This window comes from Lepus europaeus, chromosome 12, assembly GCF_033115175.1.
Source record: "Lepus europaeus isolate LE1 chromosome 12, mLepTim1.pri, whole genome shotgun sequence".
NCBI lineage: Eukaryota > Metazoa > Chordata > Mammalia > Lagomorpha > Leporidae > Lepus > Lepus europaeus.
Window position 1 is genome coordinate 53277126 of NC_084838.1, and position 13339 is coordinate 53290464.

General features: G+C 49.0%; 1 protein-coding gene across 1 annotated transcript in view; it reads right to left on the bottom strand.

Annotated features, from left to right (window-relative positions):
- Positions 1–12656, bottom strand: part of MTAP (methylthioadenosine phosphorylase) — a 53653-nt gene extending 40997 nt beyond the window's left edge. The window contains exon 1 of the mRNA XM_062208131.1: positions 12552–12656. Within this exon, the coding sequence (XP_062064115.1) occupies positions 12552–12587 (36 nt within the window). The 5' untranslated portion in view covers positions 12588–12656. The remainder of the gene's footprint in view (positions 1–12551) is intronic.
- Positions 12657–13339: the final 683 nt, after the last annotated feature.

A 13339-nucleotide genomic window follows, 5' to 3' on the forward strand; every position in this document is an offset into this window, starting at 1 on the left:
AAGAGAGGCAGAGAGAGGTCTTCCTTCTGCTGCTTCACTCTCCAAATGTCCACAACAGCCAGGGCAGGTCCTGACAGCAGCCGGGTCTCCATCTAGGTCTCTGTGTGGGCAGTAGGGACCCAAGTACTTGAGCCATCAGTGTTGCCTCCCAGGGGACACAGTCGCAGGAGCTGGATCAGAAGCAGAGGCAGGATTTGAATACAAGCCCTCTGATATGGGATTCCGGTAACCCAAGAGGCAGCTTAATCGCTGTGCCATAATAGCTGCCCCATATACCTATCCTTTTTTTTTTTTTTAAAGGGAAAGGGTTTATTGGGGAAAACCCAGCAGACTGGAGGGAAGGGGTGAGGAAGGAGAAGAGAGAGGAGAGTGTAAGAGAAAGAGAGGAGAGGAGCTAGTGAGGAGAGAAGAGAGAGAGCAGAGAGAAGAGAGAGCGAGCAGGAGAAAGAACAGAGAAGAGATAGGAGCAGAAACGAGAGAGACCAGAGGAGGAGGCTAGAGAGAGCCACGTGTTCAGGAACAAGTCCTTTTAAAGCTTTGCTGGAGGGCGGGCAGGGAAGCAGGAGCAGCGAATCCCATTGGGATGGGGGTGGAGCTTGACACCGGCATACACCTATCCTTTAAATCCATTTTCCAAATGTTTTATTTAAGTACTCTCATATACACAAAGTAAACCTTTGTTTTGCAATACCCACTCCCTTACATGAGCTAGTGCAGCATGGCAGCAGTACTTAATTAATCCTAACCAGGGTCCTGTTGAAATTCCATCCCTGGGTTCACCTGCAGAAGCCCTAAGCTTCAGTTCACATTAAGCTGGGTGCATGATGACTCTATATTAGGTGGCTGGCATCTTGGCATTCAAAAAACAATGTATAGTATCAGCCATGAGAGCAAGACAAGAGAGCTACCCAGGCCAGGATCTGTTTCTGGCACAGGAATGATCTGCAGGCAAGTCCATCCAGTCACCCAGCTGTGTCTAGTTGTTTATGGAAACACATCTTGCAAGGGACACAAACAAAGCAATTAAGCACTGCCATACCAGGGACCTCTAAGATGGAGGCCAGTAGTGCCAAGATATGGCCAATGTCTCCACCTGCTGGCCCTACAGCAAAGTACAATTGGAATGCAGCACCCAAACTTTAAGTCTAAATTACAGGTTCTGTGCTCAGTGCTTTTGTAGCAGTACTTCATTTGAACATCACAACCACCCTGTAAGACAAGCCCTGTGGTATTATACCTACTTTACAAATGAATTAAGAGATCAAACATTAAGAAACTTATCCAAGATCAAATCACAGGCAGCAGGGCTGTGATAGGCTCTCAGGTGTTTGAGGCCTAACGACCATGATGTGCTTTATCCTGATAGCCCCTAGAGTCCTTCGCGACATCTTATTAGAAAAGCCTTATTCCCTCCATGTTATGAGGAAATTGATGTTCAGAGAGATCAAGTTCTTGACCAAAGTGACAGAGAAAGTCTTGACAGGGTCTCTGAGTATCTGAGTGATCCATCGCAGAGTGGAGGGAGACTCTAAACTGACAACCTCATTTAGGAAACAATGACAAGACCTTGTCGACATCAGTCCTAGGCCACATCAGTCCCTGACTGCCTAGGAAGAGTGCTCAAGGCCCAGGGGGGAATTACTGCTCAGCTAGGACTTCTTCATTACACAGGAGAAAATTCTTGTTTTTTAAAGATGTATTTTCTTATGTGAAAGGCAGAGTGACAGGGGTCGGCGCCATGGCGCAGTAGGTTAACCCTCCGCCTGCAGTGCCAGCATCCCAAATGGGCACCAGTTCTAGTCCCAGTTGCTCCTCTTCCAATCCAGCTCTCTGCTGTGGCCTGGAAAAGCAGTAAATGGCTCAGGTGCTTGGGCCCCTGCACCCACGTGGGAGACCTGGAAGAAGCTCCTGGCTCCTGGCTTCAGATTGGCGCAGCTCCGGCCATTGTGGCCAACTGGGGAGTGAACCAGCAGATGGAAGACCTTTCTCTCTGTCTCTCCCTCTCACTGTCTATAACTCTACCTTTCAAATAAATAAATAAAATCTTAAAAAAAAAAAAAAAAGGCAGAGTGACAGGGAGGGAGAGAAGGGACACAGAAGGAGAGATCTTCCTTCCATTGGTTCATTCCCAAATGCCTGCAATGGCCGGGGCTGGGCCAGGTTGAATCCAGGAGCCAACAACTCCATCCAGGTCTCCCAAAAACTTAAGCCATATTCTGCTGTGTTCCCAGGTGCATTAGTAGGGAGCTGAATTGGAAGTGAAGCAGCCAGGACTTGAACTAGTGCTCCAATGTGAGATGTAGGCATTGCAGGTGGCATCTTGCTATACCCCAATGCCTGCCCCAAGAAACTTCTGAAATGGGGACCTCCAGGTCCATCGAGGCCATTGCAACATCTTAAAAGCTAGTGGTTCATCCCACATTCCTCCATGATCAGACCACCAAGCTCACTTCCTTAATAAGATCAAAGGGTTTGATTTCCTCTCTGGGACAGTGATTTTATCCAAAGGTTGGCTTACCTGGCCAGAGTAGTTTCTTCTTACGAGGCTGAAATGGCATCCACTAACCTTACCCCACGTCGCTTTGTCCTGGTACCTGGCTCCAAGAGACTTCGTCAACCCTATTTAATCTCAGGAACTATTCAGCATCTCTTTAAGGCACACACTGCCTTAAGGAACCCAGCACTCCCAACACTGTAAGCCTGAGCAGCTGAGGACAGCTCACACAAAGAGAAGAGCTGCCTTTCATCGTTTCCAGCTTAGAACTAGGTCAGAGCCAGAAATGGAGCGGTCACCGTCCCTGATCTGAGAAAGGCTGTCCTTCAGCTCTGGCTGCCCCTAGTAAGTCTGGCGAGAGCAGCAGATGGAACCTGTCTTTTGGGAGCAACGGGGCTCTGAGGTTTCCCAGGGCCTTGCCAAATCCCAGAAGCACAGCTACATGGGAAGAGAGTGGCCACATGTCTCAGCCTGGGAGGCCTGTCTGACACCTACCGTGGAATCCACAAGGACAGCTGGTGGCTCTTCTCTGAAGACACCCCTCTCTATAAGTCACCCTATTAAGTCAAGGTCATGGGCTAGACTGTGTTCCCCCTGAAATCCCATGCTGAAATCTCAGCATGTGACTGTCTCTGGAGGCAGGGTCTTATTTAATGGAGCAAAGCTGAAGGATGAAGGAGATCACTGGGACAGGCGTAATCCAGTGTACCTGGTGTTCTCAAGAGATGGAGCGCAGAGGGAAGACCGTGGGAAGATGCATGGGGAACACAGCTGTGGATGAACCACGGGGCGATGGCTCAGAAGAAACCAACCCTGATGGAATCTCAGCCCCGGGCTGCTTGGACTGTTGCTTGAGGCAGCCGCTGTCAACTCACCCTCGATGCTCTATGTCCTCAGACAGGCCTGCAGGACTGGGGGCTTGGAACACCCATGGCTTTTGTTTGACTATTTAGTCTAATGCAAGGGTGGGGAACGTCTGGCCCATGAAATCATTTGGTCTGGCCCTGCCAAGGCAGCCACAGGCTGGACTGGAAATTCAATAATTTATAGCAGGCTCATTTTGAAGTTGGTAATTTTGTAGGTCCATAAGTGATGTTATAAATATCCAAATGGCTTTTAGCAGAAAAAAAAGGTCCCCCACCCTTGGATGGGTAGATATTCCCTTTAAGATACATTTCACCTGCTCAAATGGCCAATGATTTTGGGGAGGTTTTCTGCAGAGGGTACAGCAGGACCTGCCGCTGAGATCCTCCTGAGTCAGCTGAAGTTCCTGAGAAGTTTCTGATCCCAAAGCCAGGTCTCAGATGATGAACTGGGCAAGGCCCAGCTTGTTTACAAAGCTCTTCAAGGGGTTCTCTGGGCAACCAGAATATAGCACTCTGCTCTTGGGCCCAAGCCACAGATTTCAAAATATGCGCCAGCTGAGTGTGGCCGATGGAATTCTACTCCCGAGAGATTCATCTAAGTCCTCGTTCCCAGACCTGTGAACATTATCTTCATGTGCTCAAGGCTCCTGAGGTGGGGATATTACTCTGGATTATCTTGAATGGGCACTAAATGTCATCAGAGGTCCTTACAAAGGGGAGGCAAGGAGGTCAATGAGGAAGGGGATATGCCTGCTGAGGGAGGTGGAGGGAAGAGGGGGATGTGATTTGGGGCTGGGAGCCCAGGAACGCTGGTGCCTTCAGAGGCCGAAACAGGGAAGCAGATGGATCCTTCAGATGCTCCAAGAGGAATCAAGTCCAGGGACACCATGGTTTTGGCCTCTAAGACTCACTTTGGATTACTATTCTCCAGAACTATGGAAAAACACATTGTGGGGCTGGCACGGTATAGTGTGGTTAAGCACCACCTGAGATGCCGGCATCTCATATCAGAGTGCCAGTTGGAGTCCCAGCAGCTCCACTTCTGATCCAGTTCCCTGTAGTAAAAGGTGGCCCAAGTGCTTGGGCCCTTGCCACCCACATGGGAGACCCAGATGGAGTTCCAGGCTCCTGGTTTCTGCCTGGCCCAGCTTCAGCCCTTGGGGGAGTGAACCAGCCGATGGAAGGTCTTTCTCTCTCCATCTATCCTCTTCTCTGTCACTGTGTCTTTCAAGTAAATGAAATGCATAAATGAATCTTAAAAAAAAAAAAGGAAACACATCTGTGTATAGTCACTCAGTATGTGCCAATAGGAAACTAACACAGAGCGTGTTAAAGGCCCATTCCCCAACGAAATCAGCAAACAAAAGGGTTATCTGCACCATCCTGTTTATTACAGCTCAATTCACAATAGCTAAGATATGTAATCAACCTAAATGTCCGTCAATTGAAGACTTGATAAAGAAATTATGGGATATGTACTCTATGGAATACTACACAGTGGCCAAAAAAAAAAAAAAAGGATGAAGCTGGAGAACATCATACTTGAAATAAGCCAGTCCCAAAGGGACAACCTGAAGAGCTGTTCAACAAGAAGATCCCCCGCCCCCCTTTCAGAAGCTCCCAGGCCACTGACTGTCAGATATTCAGTGGGCATCCGAGGAGCCTCAGGCTTATGAAAGCCCAAATTCCTGGGCCCCATGCCCAGTTTCTGATCTCTAAAATGTGCATTTCTGACAAATTACCAGGCGATGCCCACTGGAGGACCCCTGCTATGGATGGTGCAGACACAGAACACTGTGACTAGTTACAGTAAGGACCCAGGGTCCACTGCATACATTTCCCTTCCCTGTTTCCCCATCCTCCCTACCTGTGAGGGTAGGGCTTTTGTTTAGTCCACTGAATTCTCATGAGAACCAAATGAAATCACGAGGTCAGTTCCTGTTTAGGTACACCCTGCCAGCCCCAACAAAAACACACAAAATCAAAATAAGCTTTTCCAAAGCAGCAAAAAAAAAGCCCTTATTTCCTTGTTTTCCTTTGCTGGTGAGGACACAGGCCTGCATGCGCCTCCCTCCCCTCCTCACATGGTGTCTCTCTCAGGGACTAGCCCTCCTGGGGGTGTCTGGAACAGGAGCGCTTTCTGGCTGTCACTGCACTGTGTTAGGGCACCCATGGGGAGGGGCTGCACATGCATTCTTTCTGCCACAACGAGCAGCACAGCCCTTGAAAACGAAGCACTGTCCAAAATGCCACTGTGTACCTAGGTAAAAAATGAAGGCTTAAGTCTAGCACTACAGTGTAGCGGGTCAAACCACTGCCTGTGATGCCAGCATCCCATGGGGGCACCTGTTTGTGTCCCTGCTGCTCCACTTCAGATCCAGCTCCCTGCTAATGGCCTGGAAAAAGCAGCAGAGGATGGCTGAGGTGCCTGCGCCCATGCTACCCTTGTGGGAGACCCAGAGGAAGCTCTTGGCTCTGGGCTCTGGCCTGGCCCAGCTCTGACCATTGCAATCAACTGGGGAGTTAATCAGCAAATGCAAGCTTTCTCTTTCTGTCTCTCCCTCTCTGTAACACTTTCAAATGAATAAATAAACCTTTAAAAAAGAATGCAGGCTTGTAGTTCAATTGATTCTCAACTGAGGCCTGTGGGTTGTGCCCCAGTTTCAGAGGAACAGAGAAGGACTTCAGTCTGAACGCCTTTGCTGGCCACTCTCACAACAACCAAAAGGAGAGTGTTAAAGGGCCATTCCCCAACAAAATCAGCAAATAAAAGTTATCTGCACCGTCACGTTTATTACAGCTCAATTCACAACAGCTAAGACGTGTAATCAACCTAAATGTGCGTCATTTGAAGACTTGATAAAGAAATTATAGGATATGTACTCAATGAAATATTACACAGTGGCAAAAAAAAAAAAAAAAAAGAAATCTAGTCATTTGCACAAAATGGATGAATTTGGGAAACATCATACTTAGTGAAATAAGCCAGTCCCAAAGGGACAAATACTATATGTTCTCCCTGATCTGTGATAACTAACAGAGCGCCTAAAAGGAAATATGTAGAAGTGAAATTGACACTGAGAAGCAATTACTTGAGAAGCAATGACTTGAACAGCTCTGGTCTTGACTATTGAGGAACTGTTTTTTTTTTTTTTTTTTTTTTCCTTTCCCCTTCTTAATACCATCGGTTGAACTCTTTAGTTAACACAGAATTAATCATATGTGTATAAAGTCAATTGAAAATAGATCCCAGTAAAAAATAAAAATGGGAATAAGAGGGAGGAGCTGTATAGTTCTGCATACATCCCTACAGACTTACTTCTAACAATACAGCTAAAAACTTGCCATGGGACTCCAAATCCCATTAAGCAGGGTGGTAAAAATGCCATCTTAAGTGTTAAAATGACCATATTAAGTGTTAGAGTGAACATATAGATAGGGTTAAGTGTTAAAGGATCAAGTGTCTGGTAATAATATTATAATTATTATATTATTATAATATAATATTATATATACTATATAATATATTATAAATATTATAATTATTATAACTATAAATAGGATCAAGTGTCTGGTAATAATAATAGAATTAAAAAAGAGAGGATGTTCCAACATGGGAAGCAGTCTACAAAGAAGACTCAGAATGACAATTGCTCTAAATAGCACTCTGACCTCAGAATCAGCCCTTAAGGCATTCTGGTCTGGCTGAAAAGCCCACGAGAGCATTCCAGGCATGGAAATCTAAGACTCTGTGGGAAAAAATGGCCTACATGAAGGATCCCTGTGAGAGACCTCCCAGTGGAAAGAAAGGGCCATCAAAGAAGGATGTACTTTTCTCTGAAGGGAGGAGAGAACTTCCACTTTGCTTATGGCTGTGTCCAAATACTGATGGAGACTGTGGACTCAAAAGGCTTCCATAGCCTTGGCAGCTTATGTCAAGAGCCTCGGATGATCACTAACGTCATAAAAGTGTTAATTGTTAAATTAACAACAAGAGTCACTGTGCACTTACTCCCCATGCAGGAACTCTGTCCTCAATGAGTTGTACTATGACAGTTAACTGTAAAACTTGTTCTCAAAGTTTTTTATATTTTTGTGTGTGCAAATTGTTGAAATCTTTACTTACTATAGAGTTGGTCTTCCGGGTATAAAGTTAATTGAAAATGAATCTTAATGGAGAATGGGACTAGGAATGGGATAGAGAAGAGGAGTGGGGGTGGGAGGAGGGGGTGGGAAGAATCACTACATTCCTAAAGTTGTACTTATGCTTATTCCCCACAATGCAGACAATTTAACCTGCCCTCTTCCCTTAGTGCTACTGTTTATAACCTGCTACCCACACCACAATGAGACTCTCTCCCCTCCTTGTCACAGCTACCTTGATTAACAAGAGCTGTTATTTAAAAACATCTCCCTGGGGCCAGTGCTAAAGCATAGCAGGTGAGGCCATTGCCTACAGTGCCAGCATCCCATATGGGCGACAGACAGTTCGAGACCTGGCCACTCCACTTCTGATCTAGCTCTCTGCTACGGTCTGGGAAAGCAGCGGAAGATGGCCCAAATCCTTGGGCCCCTGCATCCATGTGGGAGACCAGAAGAAACTCCTGGCTTCCAATGAGCTCAGCTCCAGCTGTTGTGGCCATCTGGGGAGTGAACCAGCAGATGGAAGACCTTTCTCTCTGTGTCTCTACCTCTCCCTATAACTCTTTCAAATAAATAAAAATAAATCTTTTTTAAAAAGATTAATTATTTTCTTTTTTTAAAAAAGATTTATTTATTTGAAAATCAGATTTACACAAAGAGAGGAGAGGCAGAGAGAGAGAGAGAGAGAGGTCTTCCATCCCATGGAAGACCACAATGGCTGGGCTGCACCGATCCGAAGCCAGGAGCCAGGAGCTTCCTCCGGGTCTCCCACACGGGTGAGGGGGCCCAATGACTTGGGCCATCTTCTACTGCTATCCCAGGCCACAGCAGAGAGCTGGATCAGAAGAGGAGTAGCCGGGACTAGAACTGGCGCCCATATGGGATGCCAGCGCTTTAGGCCAGGGTGTTAACCCGCTGAGCCACAGCGCCGGCCCCCTAAAAATAACTCTTAAAAAAAAAAAAAATGAAAACATCTCCCAGAGTAAAAGGTGGGTAGCTTTCTGGGGGAGCCACCATCCATTGAGAAGCTCTCCAGAATGCTCTCCATCTGGATGCCAAGACCTATTTGATTTTCCATGTGGCTGAGAACATCACATGCCCATGGCTGAGGCTGGTGGATGGCTGAGGTCCTCCCACACAATGGCAGGTGTTAACCCCACAGCCTCTAGCTCCCTCCATGGCTGCCCCACATGTGGTATCCTCATACCCTGCCCGGACCACCTCTCACAGGGAACCACAAAAGACTGCTTCAATTACTCTTCTTTTTTTTCTAAATTGGAGGAGGGGAGAGAGAGAGAGAGGAGAGGGAAGAGATGAGATAGCTGGAGAGAAGGGCAGGGAGAGATGAAGAGGGAGAGGAAGGAAAAAGAGTATATCCATCTGTTGGTATATTCCCCAAAGTTCAAAAGAGCTGGGGCTGGGCCAGGCCAAAGCCAAGAATTCAACCTGGGTCTCCCATGTGAGTGGCAGAGATCCAACTACTTGAGCCAATACCTGCTGTCTCCCAGGAATGCACATTAGCAGGATGCTGGAATTGGGAGCAGGGCCAGGTACTCAAACTCAAGACATTCTGATATAGGATGTGCCCTAAGTGGTGCCTTAACCACTGTGCCACGTCAGCTCCTCAATTACTCTTACCTGAGGTAGTTTCTTCCCTCCTCCAACCTGCCACACTGCACTGTGCCAGTAAGAGGTCTCCCCATCTGATGCCCCTGGCCTCCTAACCAGAGGTATATTAGAGGAATGAATCCTACAGTTGACCCTCCTTAGCTCCTCCTTGGTCCCTCAGCTCCTAGTTTGAAATGATTCACCAGCAGCACAACCAGCTTCTGGGCTCTCCAGTTAGAGCCAGAAATAGCCCTTGGGGCCAGTGCTGTGGCATAGCAGTGCCATCATCCATACGAGCGCCAGTTTGAGTCCCGGCTGCTCCACTTCTGATCCAGCTCTCTGGTATGGCCTGAGAAAGCAGTGGAAATGGCTCAAGTCCTTGGACCCTGGCATCTGTGTGGGAAACCTGGAAGAAACAGCTGGCTCCAGATCGGTGAGGCTCCAGCTGTTGTGGCCATCTGGGGAGTAAACCAGCAGATGGAAGACCTTTCTCTCTCTCTCTCTCTCTCTTCTGTGTAACTCTGCCTTTCAAATAAATAAATCAAAAAAAGAAGAAAGAGCCCCCTTCCTCTTCCTGCACTCCCCACATCTCACCCAGCTCTCTGCTCTACCTGCAAGTTCTCACTACTTCCATGGCTACCACCTTAGACGTGGGCACTGGTACCATGGCTTCTGGCCAGATCTAGCTCTTCCCCTACACAGGCTATTTTATAAACAGCAGCCAAGGAATCATTTAAAAAACGTTACATAGAAGCCACTTCTCTGCTCAGAACTCTTGGATGGCTTCCAAAACATTTAGAATAAAACGCACATTCTTTACCATGGTCTACAAGGGAGGTCTTATGGGTCACAGTCCCCCAATTCTCAGGGGGTATCAGCACCCAGACTTCTATTCCTATGACACAGAGCTCATGTTCTAGCTATCCTGACTCCTTTTGCTTCCCTTAATTTTCCTGTGTCTCATTACCTCATTTCAGCTACCTGCTTTTCTTTGTCTGGCCTGCTAAAACAAATACCACAGATTGGGTGGCCTTTAAGCACAGACATTTATTTCTCAGTCTGTAGGCTGGGAAGTCCAACATCAAGGCAAATTCAGCACCTGGTTTTGGTTCACAGTTGCCGCCGTCTCACATGGTGGAGGGTCAAGGAGGTCACCAATCCCATTCAGGAGGACTCTATCCTCATGACCTAACCCTCTGCAAAGGCCCCACTTCCTAATAGCACATGGTGACTGGCTTCCAGCTTGGGGGAAGAGACCATCGCATAGCTTAAAATCACCTGCCCCAAGGTCTTTTCTGACCCCCAACCCTCACAGGCTCTCTCACTGCTTCACTTTCACGTTGGCTGGCCATCTACCCTCACTCAAATATAAGCTGGAAGAGAAGAGTGAGCTTGTCTTGCTCCAAGCTGCATCCTCAGTGTCTGGCACATATTCAATAAATACTTTTGGATAAGATTCTGCCAGCAGAGTGCCAGATGTGAATGATGTTCCAAACATTACCCTGCCAACCTCAAATCCGATGGTGTTTTTCATCAGAATTCTCAGGTGAGAAAAAAAGGAGAATGAATTCAAACTCTAAGCCCTGGTAGTAACAGAATTTTAAAAATGGAGGTACTGGGGCTGTCATTAACAGAGTGCCTGGAACTAGGCTGAGTGTGTTACACGGTACGGCATTACAGCCAAGCTCTGCAAGCAGGTGTGATGAGTGCTCAGCTCACAACAGATCACGGTAACCCTCCAGGCGTCGGCTGCTGCTGAGGACGAGGCGTGCTGGGATAGTGGGGAGAGCAGGCTGGCTCCACAGCTCTTTCCTCCCTTCACCTCTTTCATTGGAGCAGCAGTAGGCAGTCCTAGCGCCATTTGTGCCTCTTAATTTTATAGGCAGCAGCTTGCCAAGACCAAAAACATACATCATTCAATATTTACATCAGGGCTGTTAGTCACATTGCCCACTCTCCACTTAAATGCACTGCATTAATTTTACAGGGAACTGTGTGGCAGGGAGAACACTAACCAGACCAAAGTGAGCTTGTTTAAAATACCGCCCCTCTCCCTTTCTAACTCAAATGTAACAGAAAGAAAAGGCTGTGACTTAACATAATTTAATTGTTGGAGAAAGGAGCATTTAAAATGAATTTTAGATTCCCCACTTCGAAGCACTATCATTTAATACCATTTAACTACGTGGCAACATAGACCACATCTAACTCTAACCCTACCAGCAAATTCTGCAGTGAAATTCCCTCAGCATAACTAGGCATCTAAGCAAACATACTTTGCTCATGAGTTTCATGAAAACCTTTTGCCTTGCTCTCTCCAACTGGCATGGGAGAAGCTTTCTATAAATACTGGAGGTCTTCTAAAATTTTTGCTGAAGCCAAGATTCTTTTCAAAATGGCAAAATTTCCTAGCTAGGTTTGACTGCAACCTCCCTCCACTCCTCTCCCAAGTGGCTTAGCAACAGCTGCCCGGTTCTAGCGCTCCTCCCTGTGGCTGATTCCACACGGACTGCAGAGGCTGCCTAATTCCTGGAGAAGCGCACTCAAACGCAGGGACTCCAGAGATGCTGGGAGAAGACTGTGGACCTTCCTATCCCAGGGCCCAAATCCCTGCAAGTCAAGAACAGTTAACTGGGTTCTTGGCCAATTATAAACAGCCTAGAAAAGCTCTAAAATTTTATCATCAAATCTTCCTTATTGCTTTCTAATTCTACTCTCCAACAACCAAAAAAGCAGTGTTTTGTTTTTCTTATTTTTTTTTTTTTAAGCCTTTAGGGCTCTGAGGGCATAGGGCACAGGGAAACTGAGCTGTAACTTTCCAGGTGGCGAACAAAGCACTTTCAAGGCAGGGGCCCCCAGACAGGCAGCAGCCCTAAGGGAAGGGCGCCTGCGCTCCTTTAGGTGCTCAAAACCGCTCAGAACCCCCAGAGCACTGCGCTGCAGGGGAAAACTTCAGAGCAAGGACAAGGCCTAAGTTTGGTGAAAAAAGCAGCCGGAAGCTTGCCAAAGAGCGAGCACGCAGTTCTCCCACGTGGGCCGCAGTTAGCGGAGACAGGGCGGAAGCATGAGTCCCGGAGGGCGCGAGTCTATGATCTAGCTGCTCGAGCTGCTCCCGGCGCCCTGCCACCCCGGCCACCTGCTAGCTGCAGCCCGCGTGGGCGCAGTACCTGTGCACCCGCCGCCCCCCAACCTAAGGACTTGCCCACTCCGGGCGGGGTGCAGAGATGCGGGTGCAGAAGACCCCACAGGTTGGGAGGTTCGTCGGCCTAGGTCCCCTTTGCCCCCGGGACCCCTCGGTCGCGGCGCCGCGCCCAGCCTTTCCCCACCCACCGCAGCGGAGGCACAGGGCCAGGGCGCACGGCCCAAGGCGCGGTCCCCCGGGCAGCGGCGAGAGGGCACCGGGCAGGGCGGGCCGCAGACGCCGGGACGGCGCTCCTCACCTTCACGGCGGCGGTGGTGGCGGCACCCGAGGCCATGTCTGCGCGGGACAGGAGACTGCGGCGGGCGCTCGCGCCGGGCCGCGAGCAGGCGGAGTGCGCGGCGCGGAGTCCCGCGGCCGCCTGGCTCCGCCTCTTCCTCCCCGGCACCGCTGGATTGGCTGCCGGCTCCCTCGGGCCACCCCCTCCTCAAGTCCACTTTCCCGCGACCCGGCCGGGGGCTGACCTTCGCGGTTCTGCGAAGTTTCAGGCTTTTCGCCCCCGGTTATAACAAACGGGCTCATGATAGCGGTGACGGTGGAGATCGTTCAGCCAGCGATAGTACTGCTCCACACCCTTGGTGCGCACTTCACTGAGCTCACTTAACTTTCACAAAACCCCGACCTTGATCAGCGGTGTGCCCCGCCCCGGCCGGCGTGAGCCGCGGTCCAGGGGGCCGGCTGCATTCCAGAGGTTCTCGCGGGAGGGCGACTTCTCGCCCGGAGGCGGGGGCGAGGCCCTGGAGGGGCGGGGCCCTGGAGGGGCGGGGCCGGGTGGGCCCTGGAGGGGCGGGGCTTGCCCTTCCCACAACCGCAAACCAACCAGGGCTTTGCTCATTTCGCTTAACTGCTGCAGGGGGGAGCCTGGGTGAAGTTGCCCCCAGACTCTGGGGTGGCAAAGGAGAAATCCACAGAGTAACCTCTGTGATTTGCTCACCTCCTATTTGAGGGGTGGCTTTTATGGAGATAGAACTCAACTCCCATCCTGGCTCTACCAGGCCAAGACCATCTTTAACCCTTCCTACGCTGGAG